At 44.0% G+C, this 27,808-nt stretch overlaps 1 protein-coding gene across 3 annotated transcripts in view; it reads right to left on the bottom strand.

Moving 5' to 3' along the window:
* CCHR14.PART0H10orf88 (chromosome chr14.part0 C10orf88 homolog) overlaps positions 1-27,808 on the bottom strand; it is a 495,917-nt gene that overhangs the window by 345,756 nt on the left and 122,353 nt on the right. For all 3 annotated transcript variants that reach the window (XM_044056034.1, XM_044056036.1, XM_044056035.1), the window contains one exon: positions 14,042-14,114. In XM_044056034.1, the coding sequence (XP_043911969.1) occupies positions 14,042-14,114 (73 nt within the window). The remainder of the gene's footprint in view (positions 1-14,041; positions 14,115-27,808) is intronic.

Here is a 27,808-nt window from a genome sequence, read left to right as displayed (position 1 = left end):
AGGATATGAATAAAAGGATGGTGCATAAAAGGGCAGGACAAAAGTAGTAAACTTTCAAAGGCATGGCTATTTTAAATCTAATAGGAACACAGAACCAAACTGTAGTTCACACAGGGAACTAAAAGTGGAGAGGAACTGCTAATTTACAGGATATTCTCAGTAAGTTGACACTGTGGGTGGAATTAACATGACGTAGTTAAAGTGGGTGTTGCTTTTGTGAGCTTTAACGTGGACCCGAATTTTCAACACTGGGATTGTCCCTTTAAGCTTAGCATAAGATTTTATGGTGAAAGTAGTCGGTCTGAAGACACCTTCAGAAACCGAAGGTGTTTCTACAGCACCGGTTTCCCCTACTGCAATGTCGTCGGTAGGGCCTAAAGAAAATGGCTGCGTCGGCCCAGAACTCTCTGCTGGGGGATCCGAAGCGGTCAGGGGATCCAATTCAGTGGTAGCCAGGGGCTGCATAGGCGCCTCACTGAAAACCGGAGAACCGGCGACCGGCCCAGCCAACGCCTCGGAGTCTGGCTTGGATCTAGGCTGCCTGTCTTTATCTTTGCATTTTTTATGCACGTTGGTAGTCGGTTGCTCCGACGGCATAGTGTAATTAAATTTTCTACCGAAGTAGTGTCGTGCGAAATCAAAGCGTCGCTTTATAGTTCGCTTATTGAACCTAGCACAAAACTGACAACCAGTGACGTTGTGGTCTGGGCCTAGGCAAGGTATACAAAAAGAATGAAAGTCCTTATGAGATATTTGCTTCCCACAAGAAATGCAATTGTTAACTTTTTCTGACATTGGACTGAGGCAAGAAAAGGTTCCCCAAGGTACTTAGCTTTGAGACTTCGGACTGAAACTCTATTCGAAAATCTCAGGTGTCGGCCGAACGGCACTTGCGAACTGCTTCTGCTTCGGGCACCACGCAGCAAGAAAGACTGAAGAAAATGGCATTGGATGCCTCCGATATACCGCTGGCGCTCTGACGTCAGGGAAGAAGCGACAGCAACCGACGCTGGACCAAGACTTTGGAATTCGGGCCGACTGCGGGACCGCCTGATGGCAGGATAACCCAAGTGTGATGACTGCAGCAGGGTAACATGATGAACATCCATAGTAATGCCGAATCTGTACTATGACTGAAACCCAGATTCTTAAGAACAAATCAGACCGATACATTGAGTAAAACATGCAACTGATGGTCAGCTGATTGATAAGATTAAGTTGTTATTATACATTGTCACACTCCTAACAGGTAGACAACTCAAAGGCAGCTACTAAGAAGGGAGGCAACACCACCTTAAGACTGACTACCAAGAATCTCCACTGATCCATTGTAGAGCACACTGGAAAGTGCACCTCCCCAGTACTGGACCACCAAGGCAAGGACAAAGACATGAGCAAACCATCAACCTCTGCTCCCCATCATGGTGGGACCTAGTACCCACTACAACAGGATGTAGAAGCTGTGGAAGAAAGGCTTCTCCCAGAACAAGTTCAAATTGCAATGAACCAGGACTTCTACCTAGTGCCTGAGAGGGTTCAAGAAATCAGAGTTCAAGGGAGAGAGACCTTAGCCCCTTGTCCCACAGATAACACTGCAGAACAGAGAAAGGGAAGAAGCAAAGGGCCAAAGGAGATCCAAATGTCCCCACCAGAGGGCCTAGACCAGCAATCGTCAATCCTCTGGGGGAAGATTAAGGGGAAGGGACAATGCGCTGGTACAGGAGTCCCATCTAGAAGATAAATCTCAAGAGCAGCTTTCAACTTGCCAGTGGTTGAGTGGACTCAAAACCATGAACAAATACTGAAAAGGGTCAGAGACGAGTTCCTTCGTCGTAGAATTAGTTTTTTTTTTGTGTTTTTTTTTTTTTTTTTTAACACTGCCACTGCTCTGTCCTAATCTAGCAAGACATTTTTACTTACTTTGCTGATCCTGTTTTCCTGCAGGAGTCAGTCTGATCCCACTCAGCTTTGCTTCATTCTCCATCCTACCACATTCCCACCAACTCCTGACATCACTTCCTTTACACTTGGCATAACCCCCCTATCCACATTCCAAACTACTGCAGGACCTCTCACTCCTCCCACTTGAAGCAACATAATCTCAGTAATAACCACTTACAGCCTCTCACCCCTCCTAACCACAAAACTTTGCATCTGCCTCATCTGCTCTTCATAAACTTATACACACACCTAAACTTCATTATCAGTGTCCTTGATTGTACTTTGCTCCTTATTGGTTCAAAGGTGTGTACTAGGCTAATCGGCCTGGAGCCTTTACAAGGGTAGCCCACAGGATTACTCTGGCATCATGCCACCCAACCTTAGTTCCCAGTGACTCTGTCGAGTAGAGCCATTGGAGTGATCCCCAGGGGTAAAGTTTCTATTTCCCATCCACTCAAAGATTTCGCTTGAAGAGGGCCAGTGAGGTGCTCCATTTGACATGTACGGGAAGTCTATGCCATAGCATGGGCAGTCTCTGGGTTATGAATCTATCCCTCCAGTACATTCTGTTGATTGTGGTAATGAGGTCGGGGTCTCTGGAGTGTGTGGTGCGGAGGGATTGGGATTTCTTTAGCTGTCGCATTTCTAACAGAGCTGGGTCAGACATGGCTTTGTAAGTCAAGCAGAGCTCGCCTTAAAGTAGGTGATATGAGACAGAGAATAGTTGGAGTTTTTCGAGACTGTCCATATAGGACAGGTGTTTAAGGCCTAGGATCCTCTTTGTGAGGTACTTTTGCGGCCTCACCAGTTGCTGCAGGTGTCTAGTGAGGTACATGCCAAATGGGGCATTGTACTCGATGACTGGCCTAATGAGGGAAGAGTAGAGGGAGACAATGAACTCTTTCTTCCTGGATGCAAAACCCTTAGTAATAAGATGTGCCACATAGGACTTTCTGACCACAGTGGCAATGTGGGGGTCAAAAGAGAGGTTAGTGTCAACCTGCGTTCCCAGATCTCTTATAGCGCCTTCTGTGTCCAGTGGACTACCATCAATGTGGCAATTCATGGGAACTGGGTTTTTCCCAAAGGGGATGACGACATTTTTTGGCAATGAGCTAAACGCCATGGTTCCGACACCAGTCGTTGGTCTCAGTGAGGCCTTTCTGTAGGATGTCAATGTCACTTGGGGAGTTAATAATGGCTCCCAACTTGCAATCGTCTGAGAACTTTGTCAGCCAGAGTCCCTTCGTGTTGGCCTGGACTTCTCAGAAGTAGATACCAAACAGGAGAGGACCCAGGACCAATCCCAGTGGGACTTCACATGTGACAAGTCAGCTACTTTCACACTGTGGGTTCTATCTGTGAGCCAGTTTGCAACCCACCTAGTGATGTAGGGGTTGATGCCTAGCTTAGTGAGTTTTTCTATAATTCCTGAGTGGGGAACAGTATCAAAGGCCTTGGCCAGATCAAGGTAGGCTGTATGAACCATCTTGCCTTCATCCACAGCTCTGGTGACTGACTCAAAGAGGTTGACCACGTTGAGCAGGTATGATCTACCCTTCACAAAACCACACTGTGTGGGATACAGAGTTTGGAGATTCTCTATATCCTTGTTTATTAGGTCCATGACAATGCATTCCACAACTTTGCATATTAGACTAGTCAGGCTAATGGGGCAATAGTTCCCAGAGTCTGTAGTCACTCCTCCTTTGTGGAGAGGGATGACTGCAGCAGTGCGCCATTCACTACAGACAAAGCCTGAGGTGAGGCTGTGACTGAACAGAGCACACAGGTGAGGTGCCAGTTCACTCTGTAGTTCACGTAGAACACAGACAGGGACATTGTCAGGTCCCATAGAAGCTGTATTCTTGGCCTTGGACAGTGCTGTTTTAACCTGTGCAGCAGTAATAATGGGTGCCTCGCAATCTACTGGTATTATGATTGGTCCGGGGGGGGGGGGGTAAAGTTGGCACTGAATCTGTCGGCCAGTATATTGGCAATATCTATTGGCTCAGAAAAGGAGGTACCATTGCGCAGTAGCTCAGAGCAAATCTGGGTATTGCCATGGAGATTCTTTACATAATTATAGAAGGCCTTGTGGTTGTCTTTACTATCTGCTGCAATTCTGTTTTCATAACTAGCTTTAGAGGATTTGATGAGGGATCTCAAGTTTTTGTTGAGGCTGATAAGGCAGTTTTTCCAGTCTTGGGATTTCACCTTATTCCACATCAGTTTCCTCCTCATGTTGTAGAGTTTGTTTATGGCAGGGGACCACCAGATTGGCTTTCTTTTTTTGGAGGAGAGCGTCTTGGCTCTATTGGGTATGGCAAGATCCATGTATTTATGTACGTGTTCATACAGTGCACTGCTGTACAATTTGGTGGTCATGCAACTATTCTCCATTTGCATGGGTGCTGTGAAGTTAGCCATCTCTGTTTTTAAGAGTCCAGAGTTAGCTTTGGAGAAGTTTTTAATGGTGGTTACCTTTGGGGGGGGGGTGTTAATTTCCAAGGTGATTAAGTTTGTGGTCTGATCTAACCAGGGAGGAGTTGATGACTGGTGTACAGCAATGGTTGCCCATGTTAGTAATGATCAGGTCAAGGATGTTGCTACCTCTAGTGGGGGTAAGAACGAGCTGGTCCAGGGCATTGGAATTAATGAATTCCAGGAAACATTGGGCAAGTATATTGGCATGAGTAGTTTTCCCAGTTAATGGAGGGGCAGTTGAAGTCGCCCAGTATGAGAGTTAGACTTAGACCGTAACATTCTCCTGAATGCTTGGGAACGTGGAGTGAGAGTCATAGACATGGTTTGGGACCTATAACAGGCTACGACCTGAATCGCTGTCTTACCCAATGTTAGCTGCACCTGAACTATCTCTGATGCGTTATGTTGGGCTATCAGTCTGGAGGTGTGCGCATCCTTTATAAATATGGAAACACCACTGCCTTTGGAGCTTCGGTCCAAGCTCTGGGGCCGAAAAGTGTGGCATGAGTTATAGCCTGGTAGTGCAGGGGGTGCTTTCTGCTGCCTTGAACCAGGTCTCTGTTACAGCACAAATGTCGATGTTCTCCATTTTAAGGAGTGCTTCGAGCGAGTGCATTTTGAGATTTAGACTTCTAGCATTGAGCAGCGTGACCCTCAGACTACATTTGTTTGTAGCTGTTACAGTGGTAATTTGATCTTTGGAACACAGCCTAAAAAAGGCACTACAGGGGTGGCAAGAGCCTTGGCCAGTATCCGGAAGCCCAGGGGTGACAGATGCAGGCCATCTCTGGCAAAGCATCGAGGTCTGTTAATCATGTCATCCCAGGCAGACAGATACTGGATCCTCTTAGAATGACACGATAAACTTAGCCAATTGTTGAAATCAATCATTTTCTGCTTGTACTGTGGTATAATTCCTGGTGATGGTAGGATGCTGCTCAAGGCTAGGGTCATACCCACCACCTGGGCTACACAATCAGAGAGCTTCTCCATGTCTCTTTTCATGTAGACATCTTCAAATAATTTACCCCTCCATTTCACGTCTTATTATTACATAGTTATATGTTTAATTAGCCCTACTTTTCTGCACTGGTGTCTCTTCATTATCTCCACTTTTGCCTCCTTCCATTTCATACACCTCATTTTTTCCTCTTCTCTGTAACCAACAAATATGTTTCTTTAGCTAGCACGTCTCTTTTTGCTACTAGCATCTTATCTAACAAACTATCACTGTATACTTTCATCTCTATACAACTCTCCTACTGAAGTTTACTCAGAACAATAAGAAATCAATAGTGGCTATACCAATATACCACCCTTCTTGTTTTAATTTCTCACCTTGTAGTTATTTTAAAATCACAAAATATTTCACTACCTCCCCACCACTCAAAAAATAAAATTCATACAGGGTCCCTCTAAAATCGATACAGTACCTCACAGAAATCCAACAAAGTGGTGATATCCATCCCAACTCAGGGACCCCCCCCCAAAAAAACACTACTTAATCTAAACAGCAAAGAACCACCCCTACAAAACTGTGACTTAGCTAACCCTCCTTCAACCACCACCTCAAACTACTCTTCTTCTCAACAGTACTGTCCTACTATTAAACAACCACCTATCTGTACTAATAAAACTAGCACATCAAACAACCACCTATCTGTACTAATAAAACTAGCACATCAAACAACCACCTATCTGTACTAATAAAACTAGCACATCAAACAACCACCTATCTGTACTAATAAAACTAGCACATCAAACAACCACCTATCTGTACTCATAAAACTAGCACATCAAACAACCACCTATCTGTACTAATAAAACTAGCACATCAAACCCCTTAACACATCATTCTTTCACTGGTTTACCAAAAAAAAAATTATCATCATAGAGATAATAAATACATGGCAAAAAACATATGAGATAGGGATTTGGAATTGGGAAGGAGGGGAGAGTGCTGGAGATGTTCCCATGAAAAGGGGATGCGGGTTATTTTCATATGATATATGGTCTGGGGGATGTACAGCCCCAATGTGAAGCTCACTTATCAATTATGCTATTTGGCCTGGTATTGGGCAAAGGATGATTCGTCTAAATTTTGGTTACTGGGTATAGTAGAGAATAGCTCTTCAGTGCGACTAACAAAAAGTATTGGAAAAGGAATGTAATTTTAACAGGGCTAGCCGTAGTGTTTTAAATGTGGAAAGGTACATTGACTGATTGCAGTAGGGACTTGAGTTTCTCACCCAGCTTTATAAAGTACAGTTTAATAAGCACCCGGATATGGAGCAATGGAAAGAACTGTGCTGCATTTTACTTTTTTGTTGAATAATGATAAAAGTCTATCTTAAAGTGTGGTATAATAAAACAAGTTGCATCTTGTTGGTTTGGTACAAAAATGGTATTTTTTCCTCTTTTTTTATATTTTACATGAAGTTCACTGGATACTACTTATCTGTTCAGTTTTACATAAACTATCTTGACGTGTCTCTGGTTGAATGTATGGTTCAATACTTTTTAATCTTTTTGTCAACAAAAAATATCAAAAAAAAAAAAAAACACCTGAATAGTGTTACTGTCAACCTCCATAGCACTTGTTTAAAAACTAGCTACATACCAGGATATCACAGTATAACCCTGATATTCTTACCATCACAGAAACCTGGATTAAGTCACAAATTAAAGATTCTGAACTATTCCCTCCAGGCTACATTATTATCAGAGTTGAAAGGCCTCATAAGAAAGTGGGTGAGATAGCCTTAATTTACACAGGTTTGTACAATCTCTCTCTCTCTAATCACACATCATAGCAAAATTCCAAAATGCTACAATAATTTGTATCACTGCTAAAGTTTGACAATAAAAAATATATATTTTGTTGCAGGTTATATCACACCTGGAAATAATATACCAACTTTAGAAGAGATCCTCTCCTAGACAACAAATAATATACCTTATAAAAAAAAAATCATACTAGGAACTAAATATCAACTGGCAAAACCTTATGTCAGACTTCCTCTCAGCTAGCCTAAACCTTTACGGTTACACACAATTTATCAAAGCAACCACTAAATTTAATAATACCAACAGTAAAAGTGTAATTCTAAACTAGACACTGGTACCAGACCCTAGTAAATTTACAGTCTCTGGAACCTATCAAAATTCACTCAGTGACCACCTTTCAGCCTATACCCGTAGAAGTACTACCTACCAACCTAACAATCACCAACTTAAAACATTCCAAAACCACTCTAAATTCAATAAAGACTCCATCAATACACTGAAAAAGCTTCTAATTGGTCTGTACTAAAAACTCTCCCACTCAACGAGGCATTCAATACTTTTAATACCTCATTCTGTTCTAAACAGCCACATCCCATTCTGCAAAAAAAAAGTGAAAATTAACCATGCACCATGGCTTACTACCCAAACAAAATCTACAATGTCTAACAGAGACAAGACTCGGAAAGAATGGCTTAAAACACAAACTCCTTATAACTTAAAACTTTGCAGAGAATTACCCAATCTTAGTTAAAAACAAATTAATCTAGATAAAAAAAAACACAATATTATAGCCATCTATACTTTCTACACAAAAATAACCCCCAATATTTCTGGAGATCAATACATAACCTGTTACATGTAGGCTGAATAAGGAACCCAACCTTCTCATAATAAGCTCTCCACTAGAAATTGCTAGCTTATTCAATATTTACTTCATAGTAAGCACTGCCTCCCTAACTAAAATCTCTTCAACCACCCCTACAACAACATTCAAACCTAGTACTTCTGCAATCAACAGGTTACCCCAAAACCAGCATTCTCCATACGCCATACACAATAACTCTAACTTTATCACCTCCCACCATCTTGACATGAATCTAATTCACCCTCTATATCCATTGCTTGCAACTTCCACACCGGACCTGTCACTACAACAATGCACCCAAGTGGCAGTGTATCAAGGGCAGTGTTTGGCAGAAAAATGCCAAAGAAGCTGAAAAGTGAGGAGTACAAAACAGTAGTGCAATCAGTACTCCTGTACTGTACACAAACCCGGGCAATAAAGGCAGAGCAGTTGAGAAAGCTAGAGGTGGTAGAAATTAAGTGCCTGAGAGGGTGGTAAGATGCACACTAGGGGACAAAAAAATAAATGATGCAGAGCAGAAGCAAGTTGCAGAGAAGGTCAAAGAACAGATTACGGTGGTTCGGGCACATGTACAGAAAAGCAGAAAATAATCTGGTGAAGATTTGGGACAAACTGGAAGAAGGCAAGAGGAAACTAGGGCATTCAGCAAAGAGGTGGATGGACCGGGTGAAAGAAGACCTGTGACATTTAGGCATGACTGTTGAAGAAGGTAAGAGAGTGGCATTGAATAGAGAGAGATGGCGACAGTTGGCATGGTATCTCAACCCCATGTAGAAAATGGGAAAAAGGGGGGTTGATGATGATTCTACATCAATGATAATAACAAACTTCTACTTTAACTCACACCTTACTCCACTGATAACTTCACACCTGAACACCTAAAGACAGCTGCTGCTGCCACAGCATACCCATTTCTCTATCCTTATTAATAGATCAGTAGCTGAATCCCTATGCAACCCTACCATGAAAAACAATCTTACTGTTGACGTCTCTAACTTCCGGCCTATTCCAATATTACCACCTCTCAAAAATTCTTGAAAGATGTATTCCTAAGCAATTCCTCCACTATCGCCTACAACAACGGCTCTTAACATCCATCCAACATACAGAACTATTGCAACTGTCCTATCATTCACTGACACCATAAACGAATACATGAATACAGGCAAATTGTTTCCTCCCTGTTCCATGACCTGTCTAAAGCCTTTGATACAGTTTCTTACCTTAAATTCATGTACAGTCTCAACTTGGACTATCACCTTCTTCATTACTGTGGTTCAACAGCTATAGGTTCTAGTACATAAAATTGCAGAATTATCTCTCTCTATTCCCTTACCTAAAAGTCTCCACTGATGTACCCCAAGGCTCTAGTCTTGGCCCCCCTCCTCTAATATCTTTATCAATGAGCTCTATACCTATGTAGGTCCATCTTTTCTTGTACAATATGATGGTTCCACACTTATAAATGTAGCTAATAATCTGCCTTAACTCCTCTATGTTATGCAAGAAGCTTTTTCCTCAGCTGAGACACGGCTTCATAATACCCGGCTAATACTCAACCCTAGAAAACAAACTTACTGCTCTTTTCCCCAACTCACACATGCCTGATAAAGCGCATTTCAAAATGTTTTCAGTAAACAAAACTGAAATAGTCTCCTATACAAAACTTCTTGGTGTGATTATAGATGGCAACCTTAAATTTGAACTGCATGTTTAAAATACCATCAGAGACTCGCCAAAAATTAGGAACATTCTACAGGCCTTAAAAACTTCCTTAGCAACACCAACAAAACCACTCTTGCCACTACATACCTTCTCCCATTTCTCTCTCTTTCATACTGTGCACCCATCCTGCAACCAGCCTTCAGGATACAGTTAAAAATAAGCTGGAGGCATGCTATAAGGTTGTAAAATTTGCCACCAACAAACAATACCACATCCATTACTGTATTGCCCTTGAGGCCTGAACTGTCCTGAGCTGTCTTAACACTTACATAACACAACATACAACTTACCTGCACACACATTATTCACAAAGTAAATAAGTGCCAAGCTTTTACTCCTATTCTCCATTATAAGTACCCTAACAGACTTCAGTGTAAATCATTCATCATCTTGTCAGCATAGATAAACCCCACAAATCCTATGGCCAAAGTCTCTACTCATACTCTGTCACTAAGAAATGGAATTTGATCCCTCTGCAAATTAGAGCTATCTCTAACCTCTCTAACTTCAAACTACTACTAAAAGACTGCCTAAATAATACTTTTCTCTGCTCCTGCACTACACCAACCCCCAGAACACATCTTACCAATTCCGTCACTCCAAATGTGGTCAGCCCATCTCTTAGATGAAGAACAAATATAATTTTGCCTATTGCCTAAATAATAAATATATTTTGCTAGATTATCTAGTCATCTCTGTTCTAAAGAGTGAACTCAATGTGTTCAATGTCAACTCTATGAAGTGCAATTTGTGAACACTGGCTACTGACGTTCTTTTTCAACTGGTTATATCTGTCCAAATATTTGCACTTTGTATAGGTTCACACTGTACAAGCTGAAGTTGAATTTTTTTATTTGGTTAATATGCTGTTCTTCTGTATTACGTTTTGCAATAACTTTATTTAACTGTAAGCATATGTCAGTCAGTGAGGAGCTTTTCTCTCTGGACCTCCACAGACAGTGGGATTATTACCCGTCAGACTTTCTTCGGGTACATATAATAAATTAAATAAATCAATCACTCTTTTCAGATTAGAATGACCACTTTGGACAAAAATATGGAAAATACAGACAGTGTATGCACAGAAAGGGTCCATGAGTATGAGTGTTCGTAGAAACTCTATGTTGAGAGAAGCTTACATCTAAGGGTTGTGAAATGAAAATTGCAAAATGACGGGCTGCTACCCAGAAGGACAGAAACATAATAAGCCTCCTCCTCAACCAGGAGGGTCAGGGACTACACCCACTCACCTTACATAAGGAAAATAATGGACAGTAGGATTACCACTGAGATGCTTTCTTTGGGACAGCCCTGTTAAAATCGCCCATATCCTTTTTTTTCCCTCTAAATTAAAGAGACAAAATAAGAAAAAAAAATGCCCACAAGTCTTCAACGAAAAAATGACAAGACCAGATGACAAATCTGTAGAAGAGACTCTGCTGCTCCCAGGAGACAGATGTTTTCAAACATGAGGTGGAAAGTGACAAACAATCCAGTACATTCAAAAGCTAAATAAATCCTTTTTACATCCAACTGTAGAGTTAGGGCTCAATCCAATGATGCAGAGGCAAATCCCTGCTGACCTCTTCAAAGCATATGAATGAGCACAGCAGGGAGAAAAGGCTGTAAAGGAGGTCCCCTGAAAAGGAATTCCTCCAACACAATGTGAGGGCTAAAGACTCCAGTATTTGATCCCAAAGCCAGAACTCAAAAGTTGGAGAAGATTTCTGGCCCTTGGAATGCTGATGCTAGCTGTGGGTGTGTTACTGCTATTGCTTGTGTAACCAGCATCTCCCCTGGTTATACTATGACCCTGAAAGGTTCCTCTGATGTGACTGGAAAGAACACTGTGCATTACACAGGGAATACCCAGTGCCTTTTGTCAACTTCAATTAGTCCCAAAAAGGTGATATCTGTAACTGTGGCCTTGGTATCATCAAAGGATGAAGTGCAACCAGGAGTACCACAATAAAATAACTTCAAATTCTGCTGCATAACTTTCTGTACCTTTGGGGATGCAAGGAGGTACTCAAGGATCCAAAAGTGAGACGCCCTGCATCTGCATGGCCGTATGGTAAATGCACCATAAATGCACAGACCGTAGAGGCAGTGGTGACCTGAGCTTTGAGGTGCTGATTTTTACTGAACAGTAGGATCTCAATACTTCACTGGCCTAGTCCAATGGGTCATAGTGAATGCTAAACACATGCATTTAATTCAACATCCTCAATGACAAATTATGAATGGAAATGCTGACCCCCCTAAAATGGTTTATAGCTGTGGACTTGTGTACAAAAGGCTGTCTTGATGGACTTGAGGGGTAGGAAAATGGCTCAGTGCTGCCATTCTAATAGTCTGGTCAGATCAGGGATTCTCTGACCATAAACTAAAACCTCTAAAGGACAGAATACTCTGTTCGTGTTCACAGACACTGGTGCTACTGTGTCGGGGTAAGTCCAGTTCTCCATCTTATTTTGGAATGTGTGTAAAACATGAGTGTCTTCCATGGAGACCTGAATACCTGATGCAGAAGATTCAAAGACCATTCTTCATTAGCATCCTGAGGATCTCTCCGAAGTTATGATATTCAGGTGGGAATAAGGTGAAATCCTTCTCCTCCTTGCTGACAGCGGTATAGCTTTATCACATAATGTATCCAGCACCACTCAGATAAAGACTAGAGTATCTGTTCTGAATTTTGTCTGGCTCGAGCATGAAGAAGACTGCATATTTCTCCTCAAAATATGCAAAATGTGAGACTGCTGCAAAAGCACAGCCAGTGGGTACAGCACAATTCTTGAGAAGACCTGAAGTGCTTGCAAATCCTTAGGTATCCTCTAGAAAGCGAGATTTTTTTTCTTATTTAAAATTTGAGAGGCAACAGGCCATATCACCTGACAGGAAAAAAAAAAAAGACCACCTGGATGCGACTGTGCCAGATTATAATTTCTAATGGTATTGGCACGGCCAATGACAATGGGGAATGTCAGGAAATGCATACTAAGATTTATTTCACTGAGATGTGTGCAATGATGGGTAAGCAGAAGCCTGTTGATGGAAGATGTACAGTCTCCAATATGGTACTTGGAGACTATCCAATGTCAGAGATGCTGGAGAAAGAATCCCTACATCTAAGTCAGTACTGGATTTGTTGCTAGGGGGATTGAAACCTGCTCTCCTTGTATTAGAGAGAATATCTACAACTCAGATGTTTGGAAGTGTTGCAGGGTCAGTAGTCAAGGGTTTTACCTGAGGTGTCAGGGAACTGAGGATCCCACCTTGGGAAAAAACACTGTAAACTACTCACCATCGTGCCAAGTGAACAGAGCTTATATGGTCCAGGACCAGTATGAAGGGGTGATGAATACTCAGTCTTGTTTTGGAGACTACAACCCTTAGTGACACCTGAAAAATTCAACAAATGGGAAGGACTGTGAAACAGACCATTAAAGTGCTGCCTAGAGTGGTCCTAGGACATGATTAGGAGAGGCTGAAACCAAAGAAACTAGGATCACATGCAATGCCATTGTTCAATCCAACATCAAGCAATAAACCACATAGTACATGAGAAAGCAGTATGTTCTAAAGGGGGAGATGCTTCTTCATCCTGCAATATGGGGCCCTATTAAATTTTGCACACACTTTGCACAAATTGATAGAACAGCCTGGGACAAGGAAACACTAACAAAAAAAAAGTAAACTTCAGTTATCAAAATGTCCCAGGGTTTCTTTTTTTACATGGCTTAAAATCAGGATAATCAAGCTAGAGCTCACTACTCCTGCTCGAAGAGGAAAACAGCAATCTTGGGTGAAATCTAAAACAAACCTAAGAGCAACAGACATGATAAAGGGGAATCATCCTAAAAAATTCAGATTATTATTATTTTTTTTATTATTTATTTTTTTATTTTTTTTTTTTTAGTAGAATTGCTGTTCTATCCTTATACCTACTGAAGAATGATGGCATCCTTACTCCTAGACAGTTTTTATAGTCCAGTACACTACACAGATTAACTGAACTGTGTGTACATTACTGCCTGAACAGCCTGACTGAAATGTTTCTTTTACAGCTGCAAAAACTGTTGTATCCATCAGCTCAATTTAACATGCAATAAGAAACAATACCTGAATCAAACTGAAAAATATGAAGATAAATATTTTTCAAGTAACACACTGGTGTCATCTACTGCTGAACCACTTAGTTCATGTACCTCATGGGCAGCAAGACAGACTTACCTTAACTTCACAGCTAGCTGCTGGGCGTTCAAGACTTAACCGTGTCTTGTATAAACTGACACTTTCATTTTCACTAAACAAAAAAAAAAAAAAGACAAAATGAGCAAGTAATTTGTTTTATATTTTTTCCAACACAAATCACAACTAGTCAGCGTGAAATAACTGTCCCAAACCTGTGTAAAACTTACTAAAAGTAATGTAAACGATATGCTATAAAACTCATTAATCCAAAAAAAATACATAAAAAAACTCACTATGCTCCTAATATATATATATATATATATATAAAAAAAATTATACTAAACTAAACAAAAAAGAAAAAGAAGTACTTCAGAAGATGAGCAGAAAAACACCCACAAAATACTCCATTTATAAAAATCTGTACAAACCACTTAAAGCCATATGCAAACTTAGGCAATTGAACTAGCCCACTGAAGTCAATGAAAAGTACTAGTTTGGCCTAAAAAAAAAACGGGTCTATATAATAACATCGATGTTAAAACATGAACCCAAAACCACGAAAGCTGAAAACCTCTAAGACTGAACAGCGATTTTTTTTACCTGGGAAAAAAAAATCACTATTTCAGTACAAAACGCGAAACACACTAACACTAAAAACTATTTCTAATGTGGGGGGCTTTGCCCCCCAAATCCCATACTTAAATATATCAACTCCGAGATTGCACCACAGTGGAGAAGATACAGAAGCCGTGGAAACGGCCCACCAAATTCTTTCCCTGGGAAAGAATTCGATGTTCCGCAGCTTCGATATTGCCAGTCTTCGAACTTTCAAGTTCGAGATTTTGGTGTTAAAACTTTTCAGCGTTCGACGTTTAGATATACACCCAAAAAAACACGTACAAAAAAAAGATACCGACTAAGTTTGGTTTTAGTCTGTGACACACATGAAATGGACTGTACTAGCGCATAGTAGAATTAGGGAACTTAGTTTATTACTTGTGAGTTTACAATGAAATCCATTCTTTAAACCTACAGTACAGAAACTTCATGAACTAGACCCCAATGTATTCAGTGTGTGTGTGTGTGTGTGTGTGTGTGTGTGTGTGTGTGTGTGTGTGTGTGTGTGTGTGTGTACTGTAACAGTGTGGTGGTTTCTACATAAGAATGCTGTTTTCTTTTACACACTTTTCCATCTATGATTTTGTATATGAGCCAATGCCAATGTTACCTGTTCGAATATTGTACATTGTTTTTGTGCTTTAAGGGGAAACTCATGCTACCCTGAAGAATAACCCTCAGATGTAAACCTAGGGGGTTTTAAAAGACAGGCTATTAAGCCCCAACTCAGAGGTCACAGAGGAAAGTTCCTAGCAGTCAGCAGGTGTTTGTATATAGAAGACAAAGAGGCCAGAATGTCAGCTCTGAAATGAGCTGCGTCAGAGGAATTAGTTGAACAGAACAGACCTAGTAATCATTTTATGTACTGAACAGAGACTGTAATTTTAGGGGGGGGGGGTTGTTTTTTATTTTTTTACAACTTTTAAATTAGAGACAGCAGACGTTAAATTGTTGAGTTATAAATAACCCAAGTGAATGGGCTATACAAAACAAGAGACATTGGTTACAAAGACTGATGAATCTTACTTTATTTCAAAGTAAACCTGTACTTTTACTTTCCTGTTAAAAAAGGTATTACAGGATTTGCATTAGCTGCGTTGTTTTCCACATTGGTTGGTGCACAGAGCAACACTATCAGTTTATACATTTTCTAAAGCCCAGACCTGTTACTGCCAAGGAAAAATAATTCTCTGAGAAAACAGCATTCATTTTATTTTTTGGTTTGTGGTGCCGAGAGACTGGTTGCAGCAATAAGGTGCGTCACAACTACTGCAATCAGCTGCATTGCTTCCAAAAGTCAGATAACAGTACGTTTGCTGCAGCTGTCTGCAGGAGTGAGCTGCAGTAAGGAGCCAGTGCCAAGGCGACACTCCAGGGGAAGGTCTGCTGTCCTAGTGTGTTCGATAACTGAATACAGAGAAACATTTCCTTCAAGCAGTAACTACTGTTGCATGGGTAGATCTTGAACTGCAACATCAATGAATCCACTAACCCACAAGGAAAACCTGGTGGCTTCAGAATGAATGACTAAATTAGGAGGGCTGGGATTAGGCCATCTGGGTTCAGTTACTGGCTGTACTAGTTACCGGGGATTCCACTCCATGCCTATGGATATGAAGGGCATCAGCTACAAAGATAAAGAGAAGATGAAACAGTACCTGCCTACATGACTGTGCATCAAGGCAGACTCAAGTACTCAAATTTCATAAGTGGACCACTGTTAAAAGTGAAATGTCATGATCATAACTTTCTGAACTGAAACATTGTTAGTTTATGGCTAGATATTGAATGCAATAATAACAGAGACAATAACTGAAATGCTAGTTTAAATAGGCATTATCTACTATTAAGAAATGGGTGTGTCAGGCAGAAGAAAGTACAGTTGTGTGCCTACCATAAATGTAGATGTTAGAGTGTATTCACTGTTGCAGTCATTACTCTTGGGTTATCCTGCTGGCAGGCTACCCGCAGTCGGCCTGAATTCCAAAGTCTAGGTCCAGCGTCGGCTGCTGTCGCCTCCTCCCTGACGTCAGTGCGCCAGGGGTATAAAAAGATGCTGCAGACGCCATTTTCTTCAGTTTTTCTTGCCCCAGATGTCAGGTGCCCCCAAATTGGTAGGCTGAAAAAAATATGACAATAAGTATGCATGCACAAAAATAAACATTTCCTTCATCTACAAGCAAATACACCAAATAGATTGTATAGGATAGAGAAATACAGATAAGTCCCAGCAAAGAAAAAGGGGGATGGTGGGTGGGTAACCTGGAATGCAACAGTGAATTCACTTGAACATCTACATTTATGGTAGGTACACAACTGTACTATGTTCATCGTGTTTCACTGTTGCAGTCATTACTCTTGGGTAGAATCCCAAAGCTGAGGATGGTTGGCTGGGCTAAATAGTGATTAGGAGAGGCTATAAGGCCCTGCTGAACTGCAGTGGCAAAGCCTGCTCTGGATTTAGAGTAAAGAGGTAAGTGGAAGTGCTTTGTAAAGGTGTGCACTGAACTCCAAGTTGCAGCCTCTAAGATGTCTTTGGTTGGTACTCCTCTGATGTAGGCTGCTGAAGTGGCTGCTGCTCTAGTAGAATGAGGCCTAATGCCCTTAGGCACTGATTTGCCATGCTGAGAATAGCAGAAACAGATGCAATGGCCTATCCATTTAGAAATAGTCTGTTTTGAGATGGCCTTTCCTTGTGATCCTGCAGCATATGACACTAAAAGTTGCTCAGTCTTTCTGAAAGCTTTAGTTCTGTCCAAGTAGAAGCGTAGCTGCCTGTGTTATGTCCAAAGAATGCAGAATTTTCTCATCCTTGTTCTGTGGATTTGGATAAAAGGTAGGCAAGTGAAAGGTTTGGTTGAGGGCCACACTGGACACCACCTTAGGCATAAATGTTGGGTTTGTCCTCAGAGAAACCCTGTCGGGATGAAAAATGATACAAGGTTCCACAGCCATGAGTGCTTGTAACTCCGAGACTCGTCTTGCAGAGGTTATTGCTAGGAGCAGAGCTGTTTTTCAGGATAAGAATTTTATATCCGCTGTTGAGGCTGGCTCAAAAGGAGGCAGTGTGAGTTTTTCCAAGACATAGTTGAGGTCCCATACCAGAATTGGTGCTCTCCTTGGAGGCCTGATGTTTTTGGCCCCTCAGAGGTACTGCCTTATTAAAGGATGAGAAAAGATAGGTGGTTCCGTATTGTAATGGGCTGAACTGGCAGAGGCATGAATCTTAATTGATGAAAAAAGAAAGGCCTTTGTCCAGCATCTCAGTTAGTTTTGTAAAATCTGAGGGATACTTGGTAGATAAGTGTCAATGTCTCGTTTCTGGTTCCAAGCACAGAATCTCTTCCATTTTTCTGCATAAGATTTTCTGGTACTGGGCCTCCTGGCCTCCAAGATAACATCCATAACAGCTTTTGAAAGAGGAGTGTTCTGAATGGCTACATTATCCGCCATGCTGCCAGATTTAAAGGTCCTGAGTTGGCTGTGCAGGATCTGATTGTTTTGTTGGGTCAGCAAATGAGAAGTTTGAGGCAATATCCATGCTGGACCTTGAAACAAGCTCTTTAGGATTGGGTACCAGTGCTTGCGTGGCCAGTCTGGTGCAATCAGTATCATTTTTGGCTTCTCTTGTCTGACCTTTAGGAGTACCCTGGGAAGGAGAGGCAGTGGAGGAAAGGCATATACTGTTAAATTTTTCCAGCTGAAGGACAGGGCGTCCACTCTCCATGCTTGTTTGTGATAAATCCTTGTGCAAAATACCTAATTGGCAGTTGTGAGGGGAGGCAAATAGATCTATGTCTGGGCATCCCCATTTCCTTGTTATCATGCTGAAGACTTGTGGATCCAGTTTCCACTCGTGGGGATCCATGAGGTTTCTGCTTAGTTCATCTGCCAGAGTATTTGTCTTTCTTGGCAGGAATTGTGCTTGCAGGTGAACTTGATAAGTCAATGTTGTGTCCCATAAGGTCATTGCTTGTCTGCAGAGGGGGTAGGAATGTGTACCTCCCTGCTTGTTTATGTACCACATGACCATAGTATTGTCTGTCTTTATCAGTAGCTGTCCTGGATGAAGTAGATCCTTGAAAGCTGTCAGGGCATTCTGAACAGCTAGCATCTCTTTTTGATTGATGTGAAGATGCATCTGGCTTGCAGGCCATGTGCCCTGAATACATTTTCCTGCCATATGGGCCCCCCAGGCATAATCTGATGCATCCGTTGTCAGTGTCTGTCTGGCTGTGGGTAAAGTGAATGACAGACCCTTGTTGTGTTGACAGGCCTCTTACCCACCATCGAAACTCCTGTTGCAGGCAGGGAATGATGGAAATTACTGTCTCCAGGCTGTGGCAATGCGGAGTCCAAACACTTTTTAGATACCATTGAAGTTTCCTCGTATGCTGTCTGGCATACAGAATTAGTAGAATGCAGGATGCCATGAAACCCAAGGCCTACAGGATTTTCCTTGCAGATAACTGAGTTTTTGTTGCCAATTTTTTGAAGTAATAAGTCAGTTGCTTTTGTTTGTCTGGCGTGAGATAAGCCATCTGGGCAGTTGTATTTAAGCTTGCACCCAGGAATATTATCTCCTGAGAGGGTACTAGTTTTGATTTCTTTTTGTTTACTGTGTACCCTAGGCAAATTAGTAATCTTTTTACAAACGCCAGATGCTTTAGAAGAATGTCTTTGTTCTCTGCTTGAATAAGGCAGTTGTCCAAGTAAGGGTATATTTGAATTCCTCTGTCTGCAGAATGCAATTACTGGTGCCAGGCATTTTGTGAAGACCCTAGGCACAGTAGATAAGCCAAAGGGCAGTGCAGAGAGAATTGGTAGTGCATTGATACAGCTATGAATCTGAGGTATCTTCTGCAAGATTGTCTGATTGGGACATGCAGGTATGCCTCTTTTAGGTCCAAAGTTACGAGCCAAGCCTTCTTGCCCAGCATGGGCAGTAGCTGCTGTAAAGTCAACATCTTGAATTTTGGAACTTCCAGAAAAGTGTTTAGTATAGACAGTTCCAGTATTGGTCTCCAGGTTTTGTCCTTTCTGGGTACTAAGAAAAGTCTGGAGTAAAATCCTTGCCCCTGCTCTTGTTGTGGTACTTTGTTGAATGGCCCTCATGTCCATGAGGGCTGAAATTTGTTTTTGTACCTCTGCCCCATTGATTGTGTGGCTGGTCTGGCATGCCCTTGGTAGGGTGTGAAAATGGAACCTGTAGCCTTGGGACACTATGTTCAAGACCCATTTGTCTTGGGTAACCTTTTGCCAATTTGATGAAAAAAGTGCTAGTTTTCCCCCTAAAAGGGCTGCCAAAATGAAAGTGCTTGGATCTGGCAGAGGAAAGTCATTGTGACGGTTTCCTGTAAGGTTGTGATTTGTCTTCTCTGCTTTTATAGGTAGGAGCACCCCATTGTTTAGGCCTGTATGAGCCTTGGGGCTGAGATCTGCCTCTGGGACGTCTGTATCTGCCTCTTTGTGGTCTGTCTGACACTGGAAAGGACCAATTTTTAGAAAGCCAGTTCCTGCTAAACCTGAGTGGCTGCACCTGTAAGAAATTCTTAACTGTCTGCATGGATTTCGCTTTATCCTCCATTTTCTTCAACACCTCTTCTGCTTTAGCACCAAACAAATTATCATGCTGTAATGGGGCATCTGATAATTTTGCTTTAACATGATCAGGCAGATTCTGTTCCTTTAACCAAGCATGCCTTCTAATAACAGAATCTGTAACAGCGGTCCTGCAAGAGGCCTCCAGTGAATCATAACCACATTGCAAAGTATGCTATCCCACTTGTTCAGCTGCATGCAATAAATCCTGCATTTCTTTGTTCTCTGAACATTCAGTATTTGGCAACATTTTCTGTTTAAGCAGTGACATTAAGTATTGCTGATAGTTAAGCATATGAAACTGACAATTTAAAGCCCTTACAGCCACGGTAGCAGAAGTGTAAACTTTTTTCCCCCATCTGTCCAGTGCCCTAGAATCCCTATCAGAGGGGACAGGGTTTTTTGCAATGGAAGCTTAGACCCTTTTGGGACCCCGAGATATAGTTTCTGGGTCTGCAGCGGGGTTTTTATATAGGAATCCATGAGAATCCGGGACCCTGTAGTATCTGTCTGGTTTAGCAGGTGCAGGGGGTAAAGAATCATGGGACAGGCCGGACTCTGAAAATATATCTACAATGTCTAGAACAGGTGGAATAGCAAGGGGCCTGTGCTGAGGAAGTAGCAGAAAGTCTCTGAGCCTTTTCTTAGATTCCGAGTAATCTTGGCTCTCCCAGTGGAAATACTCCCTCATGGTATGCAGGGATTCCCCAAAAGAATAATCCTCAGGAGGAGAGACTAAGGAATGGATTCTTCAGCATCAGAGTCCTCATAGGGAGACACAGAATAATCCTGTTCAGAAGAGGAATCAGAGGAAATAGAAACCTCATCAGATGAATCATATTCCGTCTCTTGCCTAGGCCTCTTATCAGGAGGGGTATGGGAACCCCTGATCAAAGTAATTAGGTCTTCAGCCATTTTAAGCATCTGTTTTTTAGGCATGGAAGTCTGAGTAGGAGAATGCTGTACTTGTTTCTTTGTCTTTAGAGCTGCTTTAGTCTTTGAAGCTGAAGATGGTTTAACATATAACTGTGTAGGTCTGAAGACACCCTCAGAAGCCGATGCCTGCTCAGCGGCTCCGGACCCATCTGAGGGAATGATTTCCGAGTGTCCAATACCTTGAGTATCCAGAGGCCCAGTCGGCTCCATGTGGGAGTCGAAAGTGGCCTGTGGCTCTGAGGTAGCGGGCGCCAGGGGCTGCGAATGCGCCTCACTGAGAACCGGTGACTGACCTAACGGAGGCCTTGTCGTCAGTTTTCGACCTCGGATGCCTATCTTTTTCCTTGTCCTTGCGTTTTTTGTAAACTCCGGTCATCGGCTGTTCTGACAGCATTATGTAATTAAATCTTTAGCCAAAGTAATGAAATGCAAAATCGAACAGACGCTTAATAGTACTTTGGTTAAATCTAGCACAAAACCGACAGCTAGCCAGGTTGTGATCAGGGCCTAGGCAAGGAATACAATAAGAGTGAAAATCCTTATGAGGTATTGTCAGAAGAAAAAAATTCAAGCGAGTCACATCTGCCTCAGGTGATGAAAAACTTTTGCAGCTAACCAGATTACAGCAGCATGTTGGCCAAGATGATCTCAATCTGATCAGCTTGTTTACTGACATCAACTTTTATACTTTCCTGTTACTAGCCAAAATAGCTTTTGTTACATTTCTAACAGTTGGCTATGAAAAACATCTAGGATCACAAATTACCTCAGAAAAGAATGTTTTACCTCAAAACCACAGCTAGTGTAGAATGTTTACCTCAAAACCACAGTTAGTACAGAATGTTCAAAAAGGTACAGAGTTCAACAGTGGTAGCTGGAATTTTCCACAGCCTGCCTCAGTAACTGCAATTAACTTTCTTTATTCAGAAGTATAGAAAACAGATGTTATTCAAGTTCATAAGCAAACTACGTCTATCACAGACAAAGCCCATCTTTAATAAAAAGAAGTTATGTACTCACCATAAAGTTCCATCTGAGTAGGTACTTCATTTGTCTGCAACCTGTGGGTATCGGATCCGACTTCGGATACGAGCCGGCAGCTTACTAAGCTCCAAAATCCGAGCTCCTAGCTCCTCCCCCTACCCATAATCCCCTGCTACCAACCACATTACCTCAGATCGTTTTTTTTGCCTTACCAACCTGTAAACATGAAAAATCAACTGCAAAGGTGATCAGAAAATCCCGAAAGGTTCGGGGGATGGCAGGGGGGGTCGGTTGTAGACAAATGAAGCACCTACTCAGATGGAACGTTATGGTGAGTACATAACTTCTTTATCTGAAGTAGTTACTTCATTTGCTCTGCAACCTGTGGGACAGAGTCCCCAGCTACTTATAAGAACCTGGGTGGTCCTTACGGAAGGATATTCCGAAGCACCGCGGAGCCAAAAGAAGCCCTACTTCTTGAAATCACATCTAATTTATAATGAGAAATGAACGTATGAGAAGAGGACCAAGTAGCCGCTGAACATATGTCGTCTGCTGGAACCCTAGACCAGAAGGCTGTTGAAGTGGCTACAGATCTTGTAGAATGAGCACTGAAATTAACTGGGGCTGGTTTGCCGGACGATAAATACCCCCGAATAATACACTGACGAATCCAATTTGCCACAGTGACTTTGGAAATGGCTTTACCCATGGCTGATTTTGCATACGAGACAAATAACTGGCCCGACTTGCGAAACTCTCTAGTCCTATGCAAGTAGAAACGCAGCTGTCTGTGTACATCCAATTTGTGTAATGTGTATTCTCCCTTGTTCTGAAATGTGGGAAAAAAACACTGGTAAATTTATTGATTGATTTATATTTGCTTCTGAAGCAACCTTAGGCAAGAAAGACGGGTTAGTCCTGAGGGACACTATCTTTGTGAAAGATAAGGTAAGGAGGCTTCATACACAAAGCTTGTAATTCTGAAACCCTTTTGGCCGAAGTAATGGCCACTAAGGCGGCTGTTTTCCATGACAAGAACTTCAACGGAATTAAGGCCGCAGGTTTGAAAGGGGGACTTGTTAAGGCTTGCAAGACTAGAGTGAGGTGCCATGGGGGAACCACAGACTTTATTGGTGGATTTAAAAGGAAGATGCCTCGTAAGAAAGTTTTGCACAACTTTGTAGATGCTAAGGAACCTATGCCATCACCCACATGAAAATGGGAGATGGCCGCCAATTGTACCTTAACCGTAGAAGTGCTTGCTCCCTGATGAAAGATTAATGAGAGGAAGTCTAGGATGGTAGGGATAGGGACAGTAAATGGGTCCAAGCCCTTATCTTTGGCCCAAATGGAAAAACGTTTCCACTTACTGTTGTAAAGTTTTCTGGTAGATGGCTTATGAGCCGCAACCAGAATGGCCTTAACGGGAGATGAGATACCGGGAGTCCTAGCCATTAATGGAACTGGATCAGCCAAGCCGCAAGCTTGAGGCTGACCAGGTTGGGTGTTGGGCAATCCGCGGGATGAGAAATCAGTTCTGGACTGGGATCCAGAATCCACGGAGGAGCCACACTGCGAGACCGCAGAAAGGGGAACCAGATCTGCCGTGGCCAGAATGGGGTTATGAGGATAACTCTGCTCCCCAACAGACAGGTTTTCTGAATGAACTTCATCATGAGAGGAAGGGGAGGATAAGCATAAAGGAGCCCGGGAGGCCAAGCATGGACCAGAGCGTCTCTGGGGGTTTCCTCTCTGGGGGGAATTATTGTGAAGTACTCGCTGCATTTTGTGTTTAAAGGAGAAGCAAACAGATCGCAGCAAGGCTGACCGCATTTGTGGAAGATCTGTTTCGCAACAGATGGATTCAGAGACCACTTGTACGGAGTGAGGAGCACCCGACTTACTTGTCCGCTAATATGTTGGATCGTCCCGGGATGTGCGTTGCTACCAGAAAGCGGTTGGTGGAGATCGCCCATTCCCAAACTTTCATGGCCTCTCGACACAGAGGGTAGGATCTGGTTCATCTCTGTTTGTTATGTACCAGACTACAGACATGTTGTCAGTCTGGATCGCAACAGTCCCCAGGGGAAGAAGGTCGTGGAGGGCTTGCAACGCCAAAAGCACCGCCCTCATCTCTAGGACATTGATATGCAATGCGGTCTCTAGGGGAGTCCACGTGCCTTGAACGGATCTGCCTGAACAATGCCCCACCCCCACCCGAGGCGAGAAGCGTCCGTGGTCAACGTGGCTTCGACCGGGGGGATCACAAAGGGCCTCCCTTCTCTGAGTTCCCGTGCATGCAACCACCAAAGAAGGGAGTCCCTGCAAACTCTGCTCAGCGGTATGGGCGTGTTCAATGGGTGGAGCAAGAGGGACCATTGGACTTGAAGGGTCCATTGCAATATCCACATTCGCAGGCGGGCATGGAGGGAAAGACCGATCTCGGCTGCCATAGACCCTAGTACCCTCAGGACTAACTCCGCTGGAGGAGAAGGATTCCGGAGAAGGGCTAACACCTGATAAGACAAGCTGTTCAGTCTGACTGATGTTAGGGTAGCTCGAGAGATTCGAGTATCCAACCTGGCCCCTATGAATTCCAGGGCTTGAGTGGGGCACATGCAGGACTTCTGCAGGTTTACTGAAATGCCTAGGTTGTGGGCTAGAGTCAGTGCGTAACCTCTCGCTACTGAGAGCTGATGCCTGTTGGTCACGGTAAGGAGCCAGTCGTCTAGGTACGGGAAGACCTGAATGCCCTGAAGTCTCAGGTGGGCAGCAACCACCGCCATGACTTTGGTGAACACTCTGGGGGCTGAAGTGAGGCCGAATGGAAGAACCCTGAATTGATAATGACTGGCTCCAAGCCAGAAGCGGAGAAACCTCCTGGATCATCTGTCCATTAAAATGTGGTAGTACGCATCCTTGAGGTCTATGGAGCACATCCAGTCGTTCTCCCGCAGAAGGGGGAGGATAGATTGAAGAGTGACCATCCGGAACTTTTCCTTGGGTATAAACAGGTTCAGAGCGGAAAGGTCTAAGATGGGTCTGAGGTCCCCCGTTTTCTTTGGCACCAAAAAGAACCTTGAGTAATAAGCCAATCCGGACTGATCTGGGGGAACGGACTGGATGGCTTTTTTTCTTAGCAGCTTTAAAATCTCTAAAGCCGCCGCCTCCCTCTGATCGGGTGGTACATCGGGGAGGTGTCTTGTTTTGGGGGGAAGATTTAGGAAATGAATGAAGTAACCTCTGGAAATGATACGGAGCACCCATCGATCCGTTGTAAGGGACTCCCAGTTTGACAGGTGCTCCGTCAACTGCCCCCTGACTGCCTCCAGAGAGGGACAGTCGGGCAAGCCCTCAGGGCTGTTGCGCTGGTCTGTCCGAGAAAGGTTCTCTAGACATGAAATTACGCGCCCCCCCCTCTGCCTCTGGGCCGGCGTCCACCTTGTCCTCCTCTGCCTCTAGAGGATGAGTGGTCCGCAGCTGGATGGGATTGCTGAGACTTGCGAAACCACAGCTTCTTTTGTCCCCTCTGATTCCTGGAGAAGGATCTTTGGGGGCCAGAGAAGCGGACTCCGACGGCAGACAGCGTCTTCCCATCCTTTTCGCTTTGGACCAGCGTATCGCGAATGGTCCTGCCGAAAAGAGCAGAACCGTCAAAGGGGGCATTCGCGAAGGACGCCTTGAAGGGATCCGAGAAGTCGCAAAGACGGAGCCAGGTGTGATGTCGTAAGACGACCCCTGCTCCGCTGGCTCTAGCGGCTCCCTCCGAAGCATGAGAGAGGACCGCATAGACGTATTGGAGATGGATTTCAGAGTGGCCATTCGTGCCATAAACACATTCCTGTCTCCGACCGACATGGACTCTGGGGGGGCTGCAGCGTATTCCTTGATCAAGTCTCGCTGTAGCCTGATGGTATGTGCCATATAGTTCAGCGCCCTTATAGAAAAGGTCGCTGAAGCAAACATCCGCTTCCCAATCCGGTCCAACGCTCGAGATTCTTTATATGGCGGGTGGACCAGAGAACTCTCCTGAGCGAGTTCTTTCTTGGTGGCCGCCGCCACCAACATGGCATCAACAGGGGATCCTTTGGCCCACGATTGCCTATCTGTGGGGGGGGGGCTCAGTATTTTGTCGGGACGCCTAGGTATTGGCTCCACGGTGTTGGGCTCCTTCCACACCCTGGTGGTAATTAAGTCCACCAGGGGGTCGGGCGGAAGGGACACCCAAGAAGTAGATGAGCCTGCCTCAAACGCCTCCAGGAACACGGATTCATCAAGGGAAGATTTTTGGGCAGACCACCCCCCTCTAATACGCAACATTTCCATGATGTCTCCAAAGGAGACCTCTTCGGGGGGTGACCTTGGGGAACCCTCCCTATCATCTAAGTCCGTGTCAGTGGTAACGGACTCGGGGGAGTCCAGGTGTCTCCTTTTACACCGACATTTCCGAGGAACCTCCTCGGTGGGGCTATCCAAAGAGGGCTCGTCCACGGGTTGTTCCTCAACAGGAACTAGCTGGAGGGCTTGGGCAGGCTGTCCCGATGGTCAGATGATGGAAGACAGACCCTCGTACAGTGGGGATACGGGTGGATCCACAGCCCGAACCGGGGATCTGGAGGATCTCAACAGTATCCTCTCCACTACCTCAAAAGCCGAAGGAGATTCACCCTCGCCAGCCTCTGAGAGCAATCTCCTCGGCTCCGAGGAAGGGATCGGGGTCGGAGCCAAAGCAGTCGGTGCAGAGAGAGAGGTGCGCTCCGAAGATACAACAACTCCCTCAGATCCGATGCTCAGCCCTCGGCCCCGAGAGCTCGGATCCGACAAGCTCGAGGGCATATTCGGCGTCGAAGAGACCAACGCTATCGGTGCCGACAATTCCCTGGGTCCGAATGGCCACGGATCCGATGACTCCAAGATCCGAAAATGAGTCGGAGAAGAAGTGATTGGGGCAAACATGGGGGCCGCGCTCCCCCCAGAGGGGGGGGGCAAGAGCACCCCCCCATCTGCATTTGGGTCTGTAAGAACCGACGCATCATCCGATCCATATCCGCTTCGGGGATGCTTTTTGTTGACCTGGAAGAGGTAGTAGAGGCAGGCCGGGAGGGCAGCCTCGACGACCTCGAGGGAGACCGATCTTCCTCCTCTGACTCCGGCGAGAAGCTAGGCGAACGGAGCCGAGAAGAGAAGGATCCGGAGACCCCCGAAGGAGACTTAGTTATTTTAGCTGGCGGAGCAGAGGGGTGAGACTCGGCCCGCCTTTTATGGGATCTATGTCCCTCCTTATCCTTGTGCCTCTTCTCCTTAGCTGAGGAGGCACTAGTTTCCCCAGAGCTCTAACCCGAAGTGGGAGGTTGAGTCCCGGGTTGAGCCGAGGGAACAGAGGGCGCCGAGGCCGCTGAGGCAGCCGGAGCCCGAACAGGAGAGGAAGAAGAAGCTGACTCCTGGCGGAGCTTTCCCGCCAGGATCAGCTTGTTCTTCCTATCCCGAAGTGCCCGGGGGTTGAAGGCCGCACAGATCTGGCAGGCCTCAGAGATGGGCTGCCCCCAGGCACAAAACACACTGAGTGTAGCCATCAGCTGGGGAAAACTTGTAGCCACACTCAGTACATTTGGAAAAAATAGCCTTGGGCCCTTCCGCCATGTTGAAAGCACTCACACACACACC

Source organism: Protopterus annectens, chromosome 14.part0 (assembly GCF_019279795.1).
Source record: "Protopterus annectens isolate FY-2018-M chromosome 14.part0, PAN1.0, whole genome shotgun sequence".
In the NCBI taxonomy this organism is placed as follows: Eukaryota; Metazoa; Chordata; order Ceratodontiformes; family Protopteridae; genus Protopterus; species Protopterus annectens.
Note: the sequence above shows the minus strand (reverse complement) of the source record. Positions and strands in the feature narration are given on the sequence as shown.